Here is an 18034-nt window from a genome sequence, read left to right on the forward strand (position 1 = left end):
CCTCTGCTTGGAGACTGGGTAGTGGGTGAAGGCTGGCGGAGTCATTGACCCCTAACCACAAGGCGCCAGGTCTAAATGGACCACATCAAAGAGGAAGCTGTGGAAGTGATTCATCCTCAGGCATTCCACCTGGGCCTCATCACAACTCCGCTCAGGAATTAGCTCAGATTGCATTCCCTGTGTTAGAGTTTAACTGACCAGTGCTTTGGTACCTCAGATTGCATTCCCTATGTACGAGTTTAAATAGACCAGTGCTTTCTATATGTTAACTGAGCTGCGTTCTGCAATTACCTAAGATTGTATTCCGCATGCTTTACTCTGGAAGCAGCTCTGATTCCATCTGATTCCATCCTGTATGTTTTTCTCTGGAATTGACTCTGATTGCATTCCGTGCATTGACCAGAGTTTTCAGACAGCTCTGGCCGCACAGTCCTTATGGAGTGTGAACTGACCAGTGTTCTGGAATTAATTCTGATTGCATTCCTTGAATTTCGTTCTATTGAAGTTTTCTCTTGAATTTTTCTGAATATCTGCAGGTGACAATAATTCCTGTAATGCTCTACGCTAAATTTGGGATGGCCCCCAGTGCTGCTGGATGCTAAAATTAGGAAGTGTCTTTACGCTTCACACTAAATTCTGACAGACCATTCCCTTGCTACGTCTGTCTTATCTTCGGGGCACTGGTGAATGCCCTGACCACCATCTGATCCACTGTGAGCTATCTTTACTGTAGACTGAATGTCCAGACGTCCAACTCAGTGTGCTATCTTTAGTTTAGTGAGGAGTGAAGACAGCTACCCTTACTTGTGCATTGATGGCATTCAGGTGTGTTGAAAGACAGCCAAATGTGGGTTACTTGTGTGGTGGTAAGGGTTTGGGGTGGGATGGGTGAGGCTAGCAGTGAGTGTGTGTGTGTGTGGGGGGGGGGTCATGGTGTGTAAATTAGGAACTTATGAGCAAAATGCTCATCATTCAACCCACTGATTTGAGTGTTTGACCCAAAATGTTTGACTGAACTATCTTAAATAGTACTACATGGATACCACAACAAGCTAATTAAACAGTTGTTCATTACTGTTAGTGTTGATACCAAAAAAATTGCAGCAGTAACAGCAGTTCCCCTCCTTCAGAAAATAAAATCTCCCCAAAAATAAATGCATTCACAGTACAGTAATTAGATTATAATCCACTCGTATGTAACAATCTTCTGTCAATCTGAGCCGATTGAGCAGAAAAACACCAAGAATGTCGGCCATTTTGACACATACATGAACTGTAGCATCTTAAGTACCTTCGGAATAACATCCAGATTCCAGACTGAGGAAAATTGATCGTGTCAGCAACAGAAAATATTTGGAATCCTGGATACCAGCTGGAAGCATGTTAATCCTTGGCTCCAGATGTTGCAGTCTTTATCTGCAGTTTAGTGCCAACTTTGGGCCGTTCTAATACCATTCTTTGTGTCAATGCACAATTTCTGTATGATCCTTGTGTAAACATAGATTGAAAAGAAATCTCTTTAAAATTTAGATATTTTATACAGCCTACGTGTAGTCCTTTCGAAGTTTTCTGTTTATTCATTTTTTTAATTTTTTAATTTATAATGGCCAAGCACTGCTCATTTTGGGGGATTTCTACAAAACCAAAAATAACAATTACTGTAACTGTTTATTGACACATTATGTGGGTAATCAGTAGGGATTTCAAGAGGTCAGAGGTCAGGATTTTGAAAAATCATCCAATCTATAATTTGTATTGTCCTTGCTAATTATGATTTTCTAAAAATTTTGCATCCAATGCTATCAGAAATGTTGAAGTGAGAGTCCATAAAAGTTCAATTTCATTGTAGTTTTAATATTAAAATTTCTGGAAACTTTTGGCCCACAGCACGCATTTCCCCCCTTATGGAATACTTCCAAGTAGCCCAGGTTAAAAGCTACCATGCCACCACTGCCAGTCCCGAGACCTGCGGAATACCACCAGGCTCCTCATATTTGCCAGGGTGGGAGGGAAAGGTTAGCTGGTGGCGCTGGTTGCAATGTCTGCCTGGTTCCTGACGGAGTCAAAACAAACTAACAAGTAACATGTGCAGCAGGCTGCAGATTGTGGGGTCGTGCCAGGGCGAATGCCACACATCTTTGTACACACCAGCACTACCCAAGCATGCCTGATACTCAGCACCAGGTGGGAAGGTGTGAGGTACCTTACAGGCAAAGGGGAAATCCCACCAAACAGTATGAATGTAGGATGGTACTGAAATAGAACATACATAGTACAGTACAGTAACATCTTTGTACACACCAGCACTTACTCAAGCATGCCGTATACTCAGGACCAGGTGGAAAGGTGTAAGGTGCAAAGGGGGAAATCCCACCAAACAGCATGAATGTAGGATGATAACAGTACAGCTGTAAGACCATAGTAGCACGTCTTTGTACACACCGACACTACCCATCACCTCTTCAAGATGTCAAATCTGAGACCAGACCATAATTTTTGAACCACTCATACTCGCAGGACCCCTGCTCTCTTTGATAAGTGTGGTGGGTTCTTTAATATGAGGACAACTTTTCAATGATTATCACCATGGAAAGGGGATTGATACATTGAATTTTGCACAAGAATAACACAGATACTTGATCTCTTATACCTTGCATAATTGTAGCAAATAGCGCTAACACGAAAATCAATATTTCTTACCCTTTGCAGACAAGTGATATTGATTATTCTCTCTTGGAGAACACTTTATGATCATACCACAGCTTCCCCTTGTCTCAAATTAGAGAGTATTAATGTACTCATTTTAAATTCATGCACCATTGAAACAAAATTATACAATCCGTTTCCTCAAGGGAATATCAATCTATATCATACGAGCTAAAATTAGTCCAGGTCTAAAGCTAGGAACGGGTTTTCTGTGTGTGAAAAATTTTTGCGTGAAAACTTAAAAGTCTAAAACAGCAAAAAGTTTTTTAACCCTTTCAGAATCAGCTAATTTGAATACTGTAATTTACAATGTACTTTTGTGTTTGCAGTTTTCATGGCCACTTCTGTACCATGAACTTATCATTACCATTCATTGGTAATTCGCTGACTTTCTTTTTTCTGCCCCAGTCCCTACCATGAACATATAGTTCCGCGAACATGTCCATGTTTCTCAGGCTGCAAACTTTTGCTACCACAAATTACAGTATTTTCACGTTTCACCCCATCCCCTAAAGCTGACATGTACATCTGCTGTAGCGAGGTCTCAGCTCTGTTTACCTGTGCTCTCTTAACGTGGGCGGACAATGTAAGGCCTTTGTTGTTTTGACAAGAGGTGAACAAGCACCTGTATTTACCAGCCGACAGTACTCTGGACAAGGTACACCACCTGGCCTGCACACGGCTTATATAATACCACCTAGGTCATGTTGATTTGATTATATGGATGACATCCGCGCACTTTCGTCCGTTTCCAAAAAAAGTTTTGACTATACTGTAAATCGTACACGTACAAAGCTGCTGCAAAATCATCAAATATATGCCGTAAATTGCCAACAATATTGGAAAACGATGTCGTAGGATGCCAATATCAATGTAGGAAAAGAAAGTGTGAAGAAATGAAAATTGCCTAATGTTTCTATTGATGAAAACTTCTCCAACATGGTCATTGTAATTTGTATATCTATCATATTTGAAGTGATTTAAAAGGATGGCCAGAAGACCACCAGTACATGTAATAATGCAAGGACGCTATAGTTCTGACTTTTTGTTATTTTCAGGCTCTAGACACCTCAACCTTCTAGTTCAACAACCTTGGGCTTAGTAGTTAGTTGACCCGAGGTTACGGTGATTGAAATGATGGCCAGAGGACTACCAGTACATATGATAATGCAATGCAAAGAGGCTATAGATTTCTATAGTCCTATATAGTCCTGACCTTTTGTCATTTTCTGGCTCTAGTAATTAAGTCTAAAAACCTCAACCTCCTAGTTGTACAACAGCCTTGTGCTCAGTTGTCCGGAGGTTACGGTGCATTACCCCTGGTGTGTCCTGTTACCCCCGACAGACACACCTCAGTGCTCACGTCACCTGACACCAGCAACAGGTGTGCGGCTCTCCTGGACAGGTGTGAAGTCTTCTACCAACACAAACACACTCAAGCCGCAAACGCACTTTGACAGGAAACGCTACGTACGTTTACGACAATATTGAATACGGCAGAACTTATTGCAGAGGGTCTATAACTCTATGTCCTTTGAAATTGATGTCTTGGTACTTGGTACAGGTGTCAAAATTATGATATTTGAAAAGCCTCGACAGAAGAAAAGAAGACAATGATCTGTCCCTCAAAGAAATCATCACCCATCACGTGGTCATCAATGGCTGGTCCCCACTAAGGCCAAGTCAATTTAATCAATTGGTTCTCAGACTTACCCGCTTCCTTTCGTTTTTTTCTGATTTGGGGCTATCATAGGATATACCTGTTTTTCTTTTTTTACTCAACCTCTCGTTTCATTTTTTCTCTAAAAAAAGTGAGAACCAACATACAAGTCAAATTGGTATGGCCTAATAATAAACAATAATATTGAAAATGACAATGGTTTGTCCGTCAAAGAAATCTTTACCCACCTTGCTTTCATCAATGGCTGGTCCCTTTATTACTGAAGGTGTGAAGTCAGTTGTCTTTTCAACACTTTTCATCAGTTCATGACATCCTGGACACACTAGTACACTGCTCCCTCCCTCTAGTGCCAGGGAGCCCTTCGGTCTGGGGTGGTCCGTTAGAAAGGGGAAGTGTTTCACCGAGACTTCTTTTGCCACCGCAAAGGGACGGAGTTCGGCACACCAGTAGCACACGAAATCTCGTGTGTGGTACGGCCGCAGCCAGCGGTTGGTTTCGCCGGGGCTCCTGGGCGAGTCCTCGTAATCGTTCCACTGTTGCAGCAGGTTGTGGTAGCAGAACTGGCAGGTGGTCACAGAGCCGTTGGGCTGAACCGGATCAGCACCTGGTGCAGGGTTACAGGTGGCCAGGAACGGGAAGAAAGGGCCTCTGTCCGACCAACCATCCCTGGTCCGCGGGTATGTGTACACTGTTTGCTGACTACTTCCTGTAGTTATACTTTGGCCACAAATAAAGCACTTTTTCCTGGCCTCTTCCCGTGTACCTGTTTTGCTACCATCTTGATCTGAGATGGGTGATGACCTTGGGACGTCGGTTTCTTCCCTTGAACTTGAAGAACCTGGCAGGACCATAAAGTTACTGATGAATCCCCCGATCTGGTGAGGTGGAACACCCCTGATTTGTAAGATGTGCCACTGTTGGTCTAACCATGATTGACAGGTGTCACACACCTGGGCTGTGCCATCCCGTTTCAGGGGGTGGGCATTGCTTGCCCGGGGGTAGTCGGTGAGGAAAGGAAAGTACCTCACGTTTGGAGTATCGTCCTCTTCACTTGTGGGTGGTTTGGAGTTAACAACATTACCACCTGAGAGTGGGAGAATGCTACCACACAGGTAGCAACCCTGAGGCTTAGGAACAGCAGACTTTGCCAGTGGCTGAGAATTCGAGGGGGAGGAGGGCTTCTGGGCACTCTCCTTACGTACCCTGTACGTACGTTCATCCTCAGGTGTCCGTGATGCCTCAAATGATTTCCATTGCCTGTCCAGGGAGTTACGGCAGGTGTAACAGACCCGGGTCACACCCTGTGCCGTCAGGGGCATGGCACCTTTAGGCGGAGTCAGTTTTTCCAGGAAGGGAAAGAATGCGTCCCCGTTGGAGTGTTTCCTGGCATAGATGAACCTGCCTGAGCTGAGCGGCTGTGTCACCCCGCAGGTGAAGCACCTCATCGTGTCATCGTCCTCTTGAGAGTTTCTGTCCTGTGGCATGGTGGTGTTGTGGTCCGAGGACCTTGCCTTGTGGGACACCTCTGATCGCAGCTGGTACTGTCTCTCCATGACTGGGATGTTGTTCCTCTGGAAGGCCTGCCACTGCCTGAACAGGAACTTCTCACAGCCCTCACAGATCATGACGGTGCCGTCCTGGTCCACGGGCGTTGCCCCGGGGGGCGGGGCATGTCGGGTCAGGCACGGGTAGAACGGCGACTTCGGGTTATGTTGGGGTCGTGTGTGTGCGCTAAGGAGATGTCTCCGATCTTTCTTATGTCCGCAGACGTAACATAATCTCAGTGCTGACGTTGTTTCGTTAGTAGTAACGTTAGTAGTATTATCTCTGCTCCTCGCGTCGTCCCTAGCGCTAGCGCTGGCATACCCGGGCCAGTCGAGCTCGTCCCCGCCCACCACGGCCGCGTCCTGACCGTTAAGTTTCAGGAGTTCCTCCTGTTGAAAGCGGAGCTGTGCGTCGTGACCACTCCGGTAGCCGCACCCGGGAGGCCTCTTCAGCCAGTAGAGCCTCTTGGCAAGAGGCGTTCGCATCCGCTCGAAGGAATTCCACTGCTCGGACAGGAAGGAGTAGCAGACGAAACAGACGTCGGCGGCCCCGTCGGGAGCCAGCGACCGGCCGCCGGGAGGGGCCTCGTGGTACTCCAGGAAGGGGAAGTAGGCCGCGGCGGTGTCGGCTCCGGGGCGCGATCGGAGCTGGTAGCCGGCGCCGCCGCTGCCACACACGAAGCACACGGTGCCATGTTGGTTGGCAGCCGCCGCCAGACCAGATGTGGCCGTGGCGGCTCCGCCAGCTGTGCTCGGCGCCCCCGCCATCATGTTGACAGCAGTCGTCCCCCTCGCATCAAATCACAACCGCATACCGCCGACTACAACTCGTTCGCCCATCCCGTAAAGTACCCGCAGAACCGCCGCCGGAAATGTCTGGGCGCTCGGTGGAGGTTTTCTCGAGGTTGGGGAGCCTTCTCAAGTGCATTGCCAGTGGATCGTGCGCCCCCGGCCGGATCGCCCACGACTTCCCCGTGTTGTCGTCCGGGGTCACCGGGTCGTAAATTACCGTCTGCTGCACCCAGCATGCACCTCGGGCGCCAGCTGGTGGACTAACCCATTCACTCCAAACAGGGGAGGGCAGGGTTTGCTCAAAAACACCCCCTTGCGTATTAAGTTTAAACTGCAGATGGTGGACTTCGTGACCAGATACAGTGGTTGCCAGAGCCAAGTAGAGATCTGATAGCAGAACAGTTTTTGCCCTGTGGGGATTTCTATTTAAGGGCCCAAGGTGACTCACTTAGATTTGGTAAAACTTTCAGTAGGGTGCACTTCACAGATATCAAAAACGAATATAAGATACAGCCTACAAAATACATGTACATGTATCTAAAAATAAATAAAATTAAATACAAAACTCAAAACATTGACTTAACAAATGTACATCAACAGCCATGGACAACCAAGAGATGTGGTAAGTATTTATTGAGATTTAATGTAATCTCACAGTACATTGATAAGTCTGTACAATTGGTGCCAGATTACTTCACTACACTTCTGAAATTATGGTGCATATTTCTTTGATAGTGACTGACTAGCTCAGTTTCAGTTAATTGAGATGCCCTTTCTCATTAAATTACATGTATATCTTCTAAATGAAAAAAATCACAATGAAGGGTGGCCATACAATGTTTATGAGGCTATATATTCTGGTTTGTTTGTAATAATTCTTTAGAAATCTGGGCAACAGTCTTTTAAAACGAAACACCCAAAACGAAATAGGCGGTACCCAGTACATAGATTTTCTTGGGTAAACTGAAAAGAAATTGGCTCATACCATTTTCTTACATCTATACAGTACCCCTGGAACGTATAATGTCATATCACACCCATATACAAACTTTGGTTACCATTTCTAAAAGTAACATTTGGTCCCCTCTAGAATATTAGGATTCATCCATACATAAATTCTAAACAGGCATTTCTGGTCTCACTCATTCAGAGTGAAACTTGCCAAAGTTACAAACATGTTCAAATATTTTCCAATAATTCCAATTCTATGCCAATCTAGACCCTGGGTTATAAGGGTCTAGATTTAATATACAAAGTGTAGAAGCCAATCCTTCTATAACCTTAGATACAACAGTTTATAAAATCAAGGCAGCTGAATCAAGATTTAAGTTCAGTGTCATTCCTGTGTATGTTGAGTAGCGCCCCCTGGTGGCACTCGCAGTTGGTGCATGTGATCGAGAGCCTGCGTCAGGAACTGTCGCATTGTGTTGATTTCCATCAGAGAAAGGTCGTCCAGCTGAAGTGGGAAAAATAAAGGGTATGTTCTGACCAAGCTACACAGGAGTACCATTAAGTTAATAATGTTACTGTTATGTAAAATATTCCTGCTATGTTTATGAGTGATTTTTGACTTATTTTCTTACACTGTACCATGTATTGTATTGCTTTTAAGCATAAATTGGTTCGGCCTTACCTGGGCATGAGACTCTTGGTCTGAGACAAACTTGTCGACAGAGCTGCGGAGCTTGGCTGTCCGGATGTCCCAGATGTCCTTAATCAGGGTCCTGACTTCATCTGCACGGGGAATGTCATCTGTTGCACTACAAAACAAACAAACATTCAAAACAAAGGTTTCAATCAATCAACAACCAACAGCTCCCCTGCACGCTTTATCCCAATCTAGGGGTGTTGTGTAGTACCCAAACAAGACAAGAAAGACAAGACCAATGATTTTTAAACAATGTAAATGACACAATGGACAACAGAACATATGTTTCGGTGCTATGAGTACATGGTGAGTAAAGCTGAAAACTTCAAAACATTGAAGATTTAAAAATTTACAGTATACGGTATTCCGACTTACTGTGTGAGCAAGAGTTGTGCCACTTCCATGTAGTGTTTGTTCAGCATAGGCTTGAAGAACGCTGAACCTTCTTCTTCATCTTTCTTCTCCTGTAGTTTTTCTAAGACAAGCGTAGGAAGATAACACGATTACAAGGGTGAGCGTATCTGTATTTAAAACTGAGCCGCCCCTCTTGTAAGTCCCTCTGTACATTTTGTTAAGAAAGTCTCGAGCTGAACCCCTTGCAACCCCCTTGCCAGCTTGAACAGCTGAAACACAATATTTTTTCCTAGGCCTCTGCTTTAGGCAACTACATAGGCCTCTGGTCTAGGCAACGACACAGATGAAGATGACGACATGTTATACATACCCACATCCATCCAGTCAGGAGGCTGTATCCTGCACTTCTGTCGTTGTTTCAGGTTGATCGCCATCCACAGCGGGATCTGTACAGGCAGACCTGGGTTGAAGGGGCCAATGTCACCCTACAATACAAGTACAATAAACATAAATCAAACATTACAATTGAACAGTAAGATCATGGTAGCCTAGTTGCCATTCTCTGTGGTCTGCATGGGATCTGGTACTTAACTAACATAGTGCATTATGTAATTTCTCTGGTCTTTTCAGAGTAGGTTGAATCAACCCATAATTTTGCATATATTGCCATTCAGAAGGTATTACTAAAAGGTGTACAAATATGACACTTTACGAGTGTGTTTGAAATCTTGAAACACTGCTATCATCCATGTTTGTTTACATTCTGCTGGTACTAGGTACTTTGAGTGCATCATGATCATACAAATTAGAACACAAATCAAAACATCACCACAACATTGAGTTTCAAACTTACCCCAATTAGATATATTTTGTCCAAGGAGAAGTTGGGTACGATGTAAACCATCTCCTTTTCAGCCAGGAATTCCACTTCTGACGGGTCCATATTGTCCGTAAGAAAAGTCTGTTCAAACAGAACTGTGCCGCAACGAAAACGTCCACATGTAGGGGGAGGGGGGCGAGAGAGCCGGACAACACAAAACCGACGTTCTTTATCCAACACCACGGCCCCTTAATAAATGGCACTATGCATTGACATCGCAGAACACAGTTTGTATTAAAAATGACACAATTTTATACTTAGCCACGAACGAAGATAGAAATCCCGAGGTTTTAAGTCAAGTTTGACGGATTCTTGTCCTCCGTTTTCGCGGGAAAAAATTCGAAGAGCAGCATGGGTGAAGGCGACAAAACAAACAAAACTCTTGAATATTTCAAAATAAGTCTATAAAAGTAACAAAATGCACAATTAAGATACAAGATAAATATTAAAATTAATATTTGTAAGCATATCTATCCATATTATTCTCTAAGTGGTTAATATTATGTTCCGATATTTTATGTTTCAATCCATCTTATTCCCAGGATCCTTTGCGCACAGGGTAGGTCACGTGGGCGCACAGGGTAGGGAAAGGTCGCGGTAAACCACGTGACTCATCCTCGGCTCTGGTCGGAAGAAGGTGCCCTAAGCTATCTGGCCGATAGTAGGCTGGGAGCATTCAATTTCAAAAGTCTGTCTTTTTGTCACATTTTCACGTAGTATGTTGAATCAACCCTATCCTATCCCATACCGATAGTCATGGAGCAAAAATTCAATGCCGCTTTGCCGTACGAACGCCGTGAAAAACTACGTGCCTCCCGCCGCCGGCAGTGGTCTCAGCCATTTTTGAAATTTCCGAGCGCTCGCGAACACTTCCGACTTCTTCCGACCAGAGCCGAGGATGAGTCACGTGGTTTACCGCGACCTTTCCCTACCCTGTGCGCCCACGTGACCTACCCTGAGCGCAAAGGATCCTGGGAATGTGCAACTCGTGTTTCGTCGCTCCTACGTATGACCTTCGCCCTTTCCACCTTGATGACCCCAAACATGTAAAAAGATGGGCGGTCCAACCGTTTTCTGCTGCCGTGTGGGGAATTTTCGCCTCAGAATCCTGTCTCTGGGACTCCACACCTCAAGAAACAACGTAAGACAGTCCAGTAGGCTGTACAGAATGTTTACATTTCCTAATATTTGTCTTAACATTTGTTGATGCCCTTGAAAAGGTCCTTGAAGATTTGTAAACAACAACATGCATGACACCTGTAACGTGTAGATGTGCAACAGTACTAGTCCTGTCATATCATGTGTAAGAAAGTGTGGTAAGAAATTCTGGTACGGAGGAGATATAATCTAAGAGTGTTCAGCAGAATACATAGATTTTGAAGGCATCCAAAACCGGCAAAAGAACAAAAAAATATTTTGGATGAAAAAATGTTTAAACTTCTTTAGTGTAATATTAGACATTTACTACCATATCTTAATTTTCGTCATGATCAAAACCTGTGATAAAGCCCCAAAACATTTAGCTACGTGAGGCATCTCTTTATTTTTTGGGTACCACCCATAAATGACTAGAACCAGCATCTGAGCCAACAATACGAAACAATCAAACATTTTCTGTCAGCGACATCACCTTTTTGCTTTAGAGATATCAATATGCTATGGGATAGGACTGATTCAACTTGCTACTGTAACATTAAAAGAATGACCAGAAAATTGACTTTGAAAATCCAGTTTTGCATTGGAAATGCATTGGATGCCTTTAATGGAACATTCCATGTCAGGTTGAATTATGTACTATCAATTATCAAGGACATTATACATATAACGTTAAAGTCCTTGGCACTATGTAGCCTAATGTCATGACATGGCTGAGGTCACTACATTTGCCTGGCTTGGATCAGAGCCTATTTGGTGAGTCTACGAATCCAGGCATGACCAGATGTGTCTTCATTAATCAGGAATAGTAAGATAGCTTGCTATGGTGTTGCCTTGAGCAATCCTGCTTATGTGTGGCAGGGTCAGGGTTCAAGGACTGCAACCCTTACCAGTAATGTGCAAATCAGTGTACAGAACATTGATGTCGGTCCGCCTATTTCTGGAATACACCGGACTACTCAGGAATTACACATAATGGAGAGTGAAGTCTATCCCTTGTTTTGGTACTATTTCAAACTTTCAAGTATGAAAATGTGCAAAGAAATGACAGTAAATGATGACAATATCAGACAGATTTCCTTACCCAGAATGTTTTTCATTTGGTTGCCCTGAAATTGCATTTTATGCCTTTAATTTGATCATGTTCTCCCATTTTCCAGTACAGTGCAGCAGCCAGACTTTCCAGCCTGCGTAGCAAGCTGAAATGGCCGAGTACAGCGGCAGCAGCCGCCCCCCTCCCCACCCCGCCGGCTGACACACCGGTCCCACGAGCGCCCCTTCTCGGGGTCCCCTCTGAGGAGGAGTTCCCAGAACGGTTCATCCCCATCACGCGCCGCTCGCTGGTCATGCGCCTCATGCAGCGGATGGATGGAATCATCCCAACCACCTACCTGGACCACTTCTCCGAGTTCTCTGACGCGTTGGACACTGCCATCACCGACGAATATCATAAGATTCTAATCGAAATGAAGGTACTGCAGTTGTGCTGTGGTTTTTGTAAAAGTTTTCATTATAGTACTCGTAACATTGCATGACCAGCTCAAGAATTCTTGGCAGAACTGAAAGGCTCGTTGTTTTATCAGAATAATTCTTAAGTCTGAAAGTAATCAAGGAGGATTGAAAACACCTTCCTCCCTTTTATATACATGCACATCTCATTAAAATTTCTCATACAATTTTGTGGCTATATGAGTTCAACCTTCTGTCCTTCAGATGTCACATATTAGAAAAGAAATGAAGAAAGGGATATTGCAAAAATTCTGCCAAGACAAATATGCTTTCCTTCAATTAGTAAATTAGAATAGCAGGCATTGCTTTGCTATTTATGAAGTTCATTCCATTGCACTTGCCTGTGGACTAGATTTGATTTGATATCCCTTTATCCAAACCTGTTGTTTTCACTCTGAATATGGAATTTTTTTCTGTTTTTCTCCTTCCCAGCTTTTCAAGTAACAGTGTGCTGTGTGTGTTGTTTGTTTCACTAATTTCTTTTGTTTGTTATTGCTGCTTGCAATTTAGCATGTCTTCGATCCTATCAACCCGGACAAAGAGGTGGGTTTCCAATATCTTTAGATCAGAGCTTAAAGGGGCATTATGTAACATTTTTGCTCCAAAAATTGAAATACTTTTTTCTTAAAAATATTTGTCGTAATTGTAGATTACTTCAACTTTTCAACATGTTTGTTCGATTCTCACATTTATGACATGTATGATTGGCTCTAAAACAGCCCATGCATGGTGCACATAGTTTGTGGTGCCACCACAAACTACCAGAATGTAAACAAGCATGGCTGACAGCTGTGTTTAAAACAAAATTGAGATGATGAAAAAAAAATTTAGCCTGTGTGGAATACTGGTGCTATTTTATTCTGACAATTTTTGTCAGAAACTACATCCCTATTTTTGGCCACATGTAATTTATCCTTGAATTTCTATGGTGCTGTTTAACAAACGTGATGACTGAGTATTCCTATAGATGATTAACAACAAAGTTTGAAAATACTAATTTGTTCTTCCTGCATTCTCATTTGCTTTTATAAAATGTAGACAATGTTTGACCCGGTGAACCCTGACAAGGAAACGGTCGCGACGCGTCACCTGACGGAACACGAACGCGTGGAGAACGAGTTCTTCCTGATACAGAAGCTGTCCTCGCTCATCAAGAAAGCAAGCTACGTCGAGCTGCCTCGTCATGTGGTGGTAGAGGCGTTGCAAGATCACGTGTCTGAAAAGGGAGTAATGGTAAATATCTAGCGCAACTAATAGGTGCTGTGTTTTATGATAAAACTTTTGTGTTAGCATTAAGAAGAGTCCATATTGCATGTGGGTGTCTTTGGAAGAGTCCATTCTTGCATAGGTGGTCTATATGGGGAATTCAATTTTGAGCATTTCGTAAATACAGACTCCCAGGCACCTCTGGCCCTATATAATTGCTACCTCATATGTTGTATACAATGAATAGTGGACTACAACTTAACATCCTGGCCTAAGGACTGTAATTTACCTTTCCAGCACTGTGCATGACCATCAACTATCAGGATTCAAGCTCACAACATCTTGGTCCAAAGACAGGATCACTAACTACTGAACTATGCCCATTGAAGACCTAACAAACGATTGCAAATGTCAAGAGAGTTTTACGTATTCATTTGCTGACAGGTTGACGTGAACCCAGATGCATATGCCATCCTGAAGTTCTGGGCTTTCGGAAAGGAAGAGATTCTTGAGCAGACCCCAGCCTGGTACAGTAAGGTGTACAGCAAGCTGGCCAATCCTGCACAGAAGGAGCCAAAGTAGGGATCATTCTATTTTGCCACTCTTTGGTCATATTAACCATCACAGAACGAAAAGTTATGGTTTTGACCTTGTTTCTCTTATTGTTGTCCAAACAAATAAGGTCAATGACCTGGACCAGATGGCTGTCACAATGATAACTGGTGCTTTAGCACCCTGTGCGTGGGAGTTGGATGATTTGTCTTCCAGTAATTAGTACAAAATATGAAATCCTTTGCTTCATCAACTGCCTTACATGGCCTTTTAGACATAAGCCTATTAATAACAACTGATTATAGATTATAAAATTCAATAACTAAAGATTTCATCATTTATCATATGTTTAGGTATTACTACAAGAGAGTAGTCGTGGCAGCCCGGCTGAAGAAGGACCAGCAGTTGATCCTGAAGGGTTTTAAAGACATCCCCTGTAAGGCTTTGGAACACCTGTTACCTGATGCTCGCATACGGATGACACGTGCAGACAAGGGCATGGTCTACACAACCATCCTCGTAGCACTGTTTGGTGTCATTATACAGGTAAACTCACCATGTAATGGAAAGATTGTACTGTACATTCCATACAATGTATTGAAGATAAGGCCATGTTGATTTGATTATATGGATGACATCTCTGATCCTCCTCCAAAACTGATGCCAATGTGCGAATGTTTTTACCGTGGTATTTTGCATACTTAATATTAATTTTGCATTTGAAAGATAGCCATTGGGCTAAAGAGAATAATGAGAGAGATTAAATGTCACCATGTTTTATCCTTGCAGCGTCTTGTTTTAGTAATGGCATCTCTGGAGATCCCCATTTTGCTGATGTTGGCGGCGACGATTGCGTTTGTTGTCCTGCGCTCGTGGACAGTGTACAAGAATAGACGGAACCTGTACCTACTGGAGCTGTCAAGAACGTTGTACTTCAAAAATGTATCAAGTAACAGGTACCCAGTTGTTTTATTTGCTTGGCCCATGGGTTCATGTCATCTTTCCTAAAAAATACTAATATATACATTGTGTACATTTAAGAGATCCCACAAAAACTTTGCCCTAATGCCCTCAGGCAAAAAAAAGGACTTTCAATCATTATAAAGAACCATTATAAATGTTAATAATATTCATTTTTATCTTTGACTTTGTCAACAGGGGGCTGCTGACTGCGTTAGTGGATCGAGCCCAGGAGGAGTCGGTGAAACAGGCACTTCTTGTGTACACATTTCTGCTGGGGAGAACTTCCCCTTTAGAACTGGAGGCTGAGGATGAAGGAGACATCATCAGAGGTTAGGGCAGGGCTCTAGGCAGTGCCTATTTTCCAGAACTTTGCAGTGCGTGACAGAAAAAAAAAAATTATTATAAACTAGTTTGTTAACTTAGACGGATAAAATTTACAACAATCTTTTGTAAAAGTATAAAAATATCCCAAGGACCACAGATAACCACATCTTCCTGGAAATTGAATACACTGTAAATGTAAACACTACATTGTACTTTCCAGGTGGCATCACTGTGTTTGAGCTGGAGGAGCTCATCAACCGGTGGATACTGCTAGAATCTGGTTCCAAGATTGTCTTCGACTCGTCGGACGCGATCAAGCTGCTGGAGACGTTCGGTATCCTGACGGGGGACGACATAGATGACGATCGGCGCCGTCACCTTTACGTTCTTCCCATCGAGGCCGCCCTACGACAACTCCCGCAGCAGTCGATGTCACACAGGCATCACCAACCACAGTTTGATGTCCAACAGGTTGATACCATGGCTGCGAGTATTCAAGGCCTGAACGAAACAATGAAAGACTTTGCCAAAAACGTCAAAGCAAGGCTACATATAATAGAAAAACGGTTGGACGATGCACAAGGTGTCCCTGATGCTTTTCAAGCGTCTCCTAACGTCAAAGATGTGAAAGCAGAGGGTGTTGAGTCATCAACGACTAAGGATAAAGATATGGTTGAGGAGGAAAGAAGATCACAAAAAGACCAAACTCCAGTACAAAAGAACGATAAGGTGTAGTTATTGATAGTGGACTTATCAGCATCTATGTTGCAAGGGTAAATTATGGTACATGGAAAATGTGCCGAGCTTCCAATGCAATTTCAGGGCGGCAAAACAGTTGCTTGTTTATAGTTCATAATCATAGGCTGTTTATAGTTATGGACGGTACCAAAAAAAAAAAACAGGGATTTCTCACTGATGTAGCTTTTTTTTGTAATTTTGCTTCAAGTGTGAAATGATGACAAACATTTGCTGAAGATGGCAGTAAATGTCAATATCAGGTATATTTCCTCATCCAGAATATTTTTTTGTTTAACCACCCTGAAATAGCATTAGCCTTTAAAGCTTTCTGCTCTTTGTGACTGTTGAGAAGTGTGACATATCACAGCTAGGATCTAGTGTGGTGGTTATGAATCTTATCACTATAAACGTTTCAGTCAAATGATGTGACAGAATTTTATGTGCTTAGCTGTAAAAGTATAATGTCTACTGAGGATGAGATCCAATTGATAAATTATTTTACTGCAAATAAAATTTTTATTTCAATTTTGAAATGAATTAAATTCATGAGCCACCTTTAACTCCCATTATTATTGGTATACCATGTTGGTGCCAAACAACTTTGTGAACCATACATGTACATGTCATTGTTTCTTGCCAGAACTGTACAGCACTAGTACTGTGTTGCAAATTGTCATGTAAACAACCAATTTCATAATTCTGCTTAATTCCTGCAGGTTAACTAAGTGAATGTAAAGTCATCTAGACTTTGTGTCAATGCAGCAGCTTCAATTTGACTTTCCAGTATCTGCATATCAAATATCACAGCTTTAGGCTGACTAGTTTGTTAGATGTGCATACAGTCTATCAGAGTAAGTACTGTAAGTCTACAAATTTCCGCGGTATATTTAGATTCGCGGAATTCGCGGGGAACTTTCTACCGCGAATCTATTTCCCCGCGAATATGTTTTGCGTAAGTGCGCCCCCCTCCCCACATGCATTAACGACGGTAAGCGAAACACAAACACACGCAACAAACACAAATCACTGCAAATCAACTTTATTCTTAGCAAATGTACGTATGTTGAGTAACAAAAATTTTTAAAGCTATACTGATGTCAAAAAATTATAATATTATGAGACACCGAATCGCGATACTGAGGCACTGGCCGTGTCAAACGTGCACCGCCGGACAAAAATCTCTGTGTGCAGAGCGCCGGCCATGCGCGCCCGGGCGCTTGAAAATTGCGGGCACATCGGGCATATCTACAAATATTTTGATTAAAAATATAACTGCTGGTATCTGGGAAATGTTAGTTGATTCTCTTTTGCGCCCTGCTTTGCGGGCGTTTTTTTTTGCTGGATAGAAACGCTACCGTGGGCCGCTACAAAACCGAAGGCGACCTTTGCATACTTCCGGGTTCAAAATCTCGCCGAAGACGGCATAAATATTTTTAGTAATATATATTTTCCCGAAAGATTCTTTCGATTATGCATTTCTTCACTAGAGTATCAATGTGTAGTTGTGGAAAATAGCGTTTTAGCGCTTATTTCCGAACAAAGAAAATTGTTTACACGTGCGTCAGATCGATCGTCATCTATACCACCGGCAGTCTCGCGCGGTGCACGAAACAAATTTTTGCGCCGCGTTTTAGGATATAAATGCCGGAACACGAACTTTTATTATTTTAAATATACACTTTACAAATTTTTCTTTGAAAAATAGCCAAGGAGAAATCGCGAATCGAAAAATACCGCGGATTGTCCATTTTCCCGAAACCGCGAACTTTAGGCCCCGCGAATCTAAAGAGACTTACAGTAATAAAGAAGGCTTAAACTGATATAATTATCAAGTGTTTGCTCATACCTTACTTACCATAGCTGACATGTTCAGAGAAAATACATATTTGGTAATTTCTATCATGAAAGTTCATCTGTGTTGGTAGTCCAGGATGTTCCTGGAGCACTCATGGCCAAGTTCAGCCAGTTCTGAAGTTTCATAA

General features: G+C 42.9%; 3 protein-coding genes across 3 annotated transcripts; 1 reads left to right on the top strand and 2 right to left on the bottom strand.

Annotated features, from left to right (window-relative positions):
- Positions 1 to 4008: 4008 nt before the first annotated feature.
- On the bottom strand, positions 4009 to 6990 carry LOC109482099. The gene is made up of 2 exons (XM_019784769.1): positions 4615 to 6990; positions 4009 to 4123 (listed from the first exon to the last, which is right to left on the bottom strand). Exons 1-2 carry the CDS (start codon positions 6700 to 6702, stop codon positions 4010 to 4012), a joined length of 2202 nt encoding a protein of 733 aa, XP_019640328.1. The 5' UTR covers positions 6703 to 6990; the 3' UTR covers position 4009.
- A 1056-nt stretch (positions 6991 to 8046) lies between these two features.
- LOC109482082 (DNA replication complex GINS protein PSF2-like) lies at positions 8047 to 9921 on the bottom strand. The gene is made up of 5 exons (XM_019784742.1): positions 9579 to 9921; positions 9096 to 9210; positions 8747 to 8846; positions 8357 to 8483; positions 8047 to 8179 (listed from the first exon to the last, which is right to left on the bottom strand). The coding sequence occupies exons 1-5, from the start codon at positions 9666 to 9668 to the stop codon at positions 8060 to 8062; spliced, it is 552 nt and encodes a 183-aa protein (XP_019640301.1). The 5' UTR covers positions 9669 to 9921; the 3' UTR covers positions 8047 to 8059.
- Positions 9922 to 10605: 684 nt separating this feature from the next.
- LOC109481981 (transmembrane protein 143-like) lies at positions 10606 to 16216 on the top strand. The gene is made up of 9 exons (XM_019784593.1): positions 10606 to 10746; positions 11921 to 12232; positions 12780 to 12812; positions 13308 to 13502; positions 13920 to 14053; positions 14381 to 14573; positions 14817 to 14983; positions 15186 to 15319; positions 15535 to 16216. The coding sequence occupies exons 1-9, from the start codon at positions 10660 to 10662 to the stop codon at positions 16047 to 16049; spliced, it is 1770 nt and encodes a 589-aa protein (XP_019640152.1). The 5' UTR covers positions 10606 to 10659; the 3' UTR covers positions 16050 to 16216.
- Positions 16217 to 18034: the final 1818 nt, after the last annotated feature.

This window comes from Branchiostoma belcheri, unplaced genomic scaffold (genome assembly GCF_001625305.1).
Source record: "Branchiostoma belcheri isolate BF01 breed outbred unplaced genomic scaffold, Haploidv18h27 scaffold59, whole genome shotgun sequence".
Classification (NCBI taxonomy): domain Eukaryota; kingdom Metazoa; phylum Chordata; class Leptocardii; order Amphioxiformes; family Branchiostomatidae; genus Branchiostoma; species Branchiostoma belcheri.

What these genes read in the sequence shown, in the direction of transcription:
- LOC109482099 (XM_019784769.1), bottom strand. Translation starts at nt 6,702, where the DNA reads ATGATGGCGGGGGCGCCGAGCACAGCTGGCGGAGCCGCCACGGCCACA. An exon ending in CAGCCATTGATGAAAGCAAG is followed by an intron (nt 4,124 to 4,614) that starts GTGGGTAAAGAT and finishes TTGTGTTGGTAG; the next exon opens with AAGACTTCACACCTGTCCAG.
- LOC109482082 (XM_019784742.1), bottom strand. Translation starts at nt 9,668, where the DNA reads ATGGACCCGTCAGAAGTGGAATTCCTGGCTGAAAAGGAGATGGTTTAC. An exon ending in ACAAAATATATCTAATTGGG is followed by an intron (nt 9,211 to 9,578) that starts GTAAGTTTGAAA and finishes CTTGTATTGTAG; the next exon opens with GGTGACATTGGCCCCTTCAA. An exon ending in TCCTGACTGGATGGATGTGG is followed by an intron (nt 8,847 to 9,095) that starts GTATGTATAACA and finishes CGCTTGTCTTAG; the next exon opens with AAAAACTACAGGAGAAGAAA.
- LOC109481981 (XM_019784593.1), top strand. Translation starts at nt 10,660, where the DNA reads ATGGGCGGTCCAACCGTTTTCTGCTGCCGTGTGGGGAATTTTCGCCTC. An exon ending in CCTGCACAGAAGGAGCCAAA is followed by an intron (nt 14,054 to 14,380) that starts GTAGGGATCATT and finishes TCATATGTTTAG; the next exon opens with GTATTACTACAAGAGAGTAG. An exon ending in AAAAATGTATCAAGTAACAG is followed by an intron (nt 14,984 to 15,185) that starts GTACCCAGTTGT and finishes CTTTGTCAACAG; the next exon opens with GGGGCTGCTGACTGCGTTAG.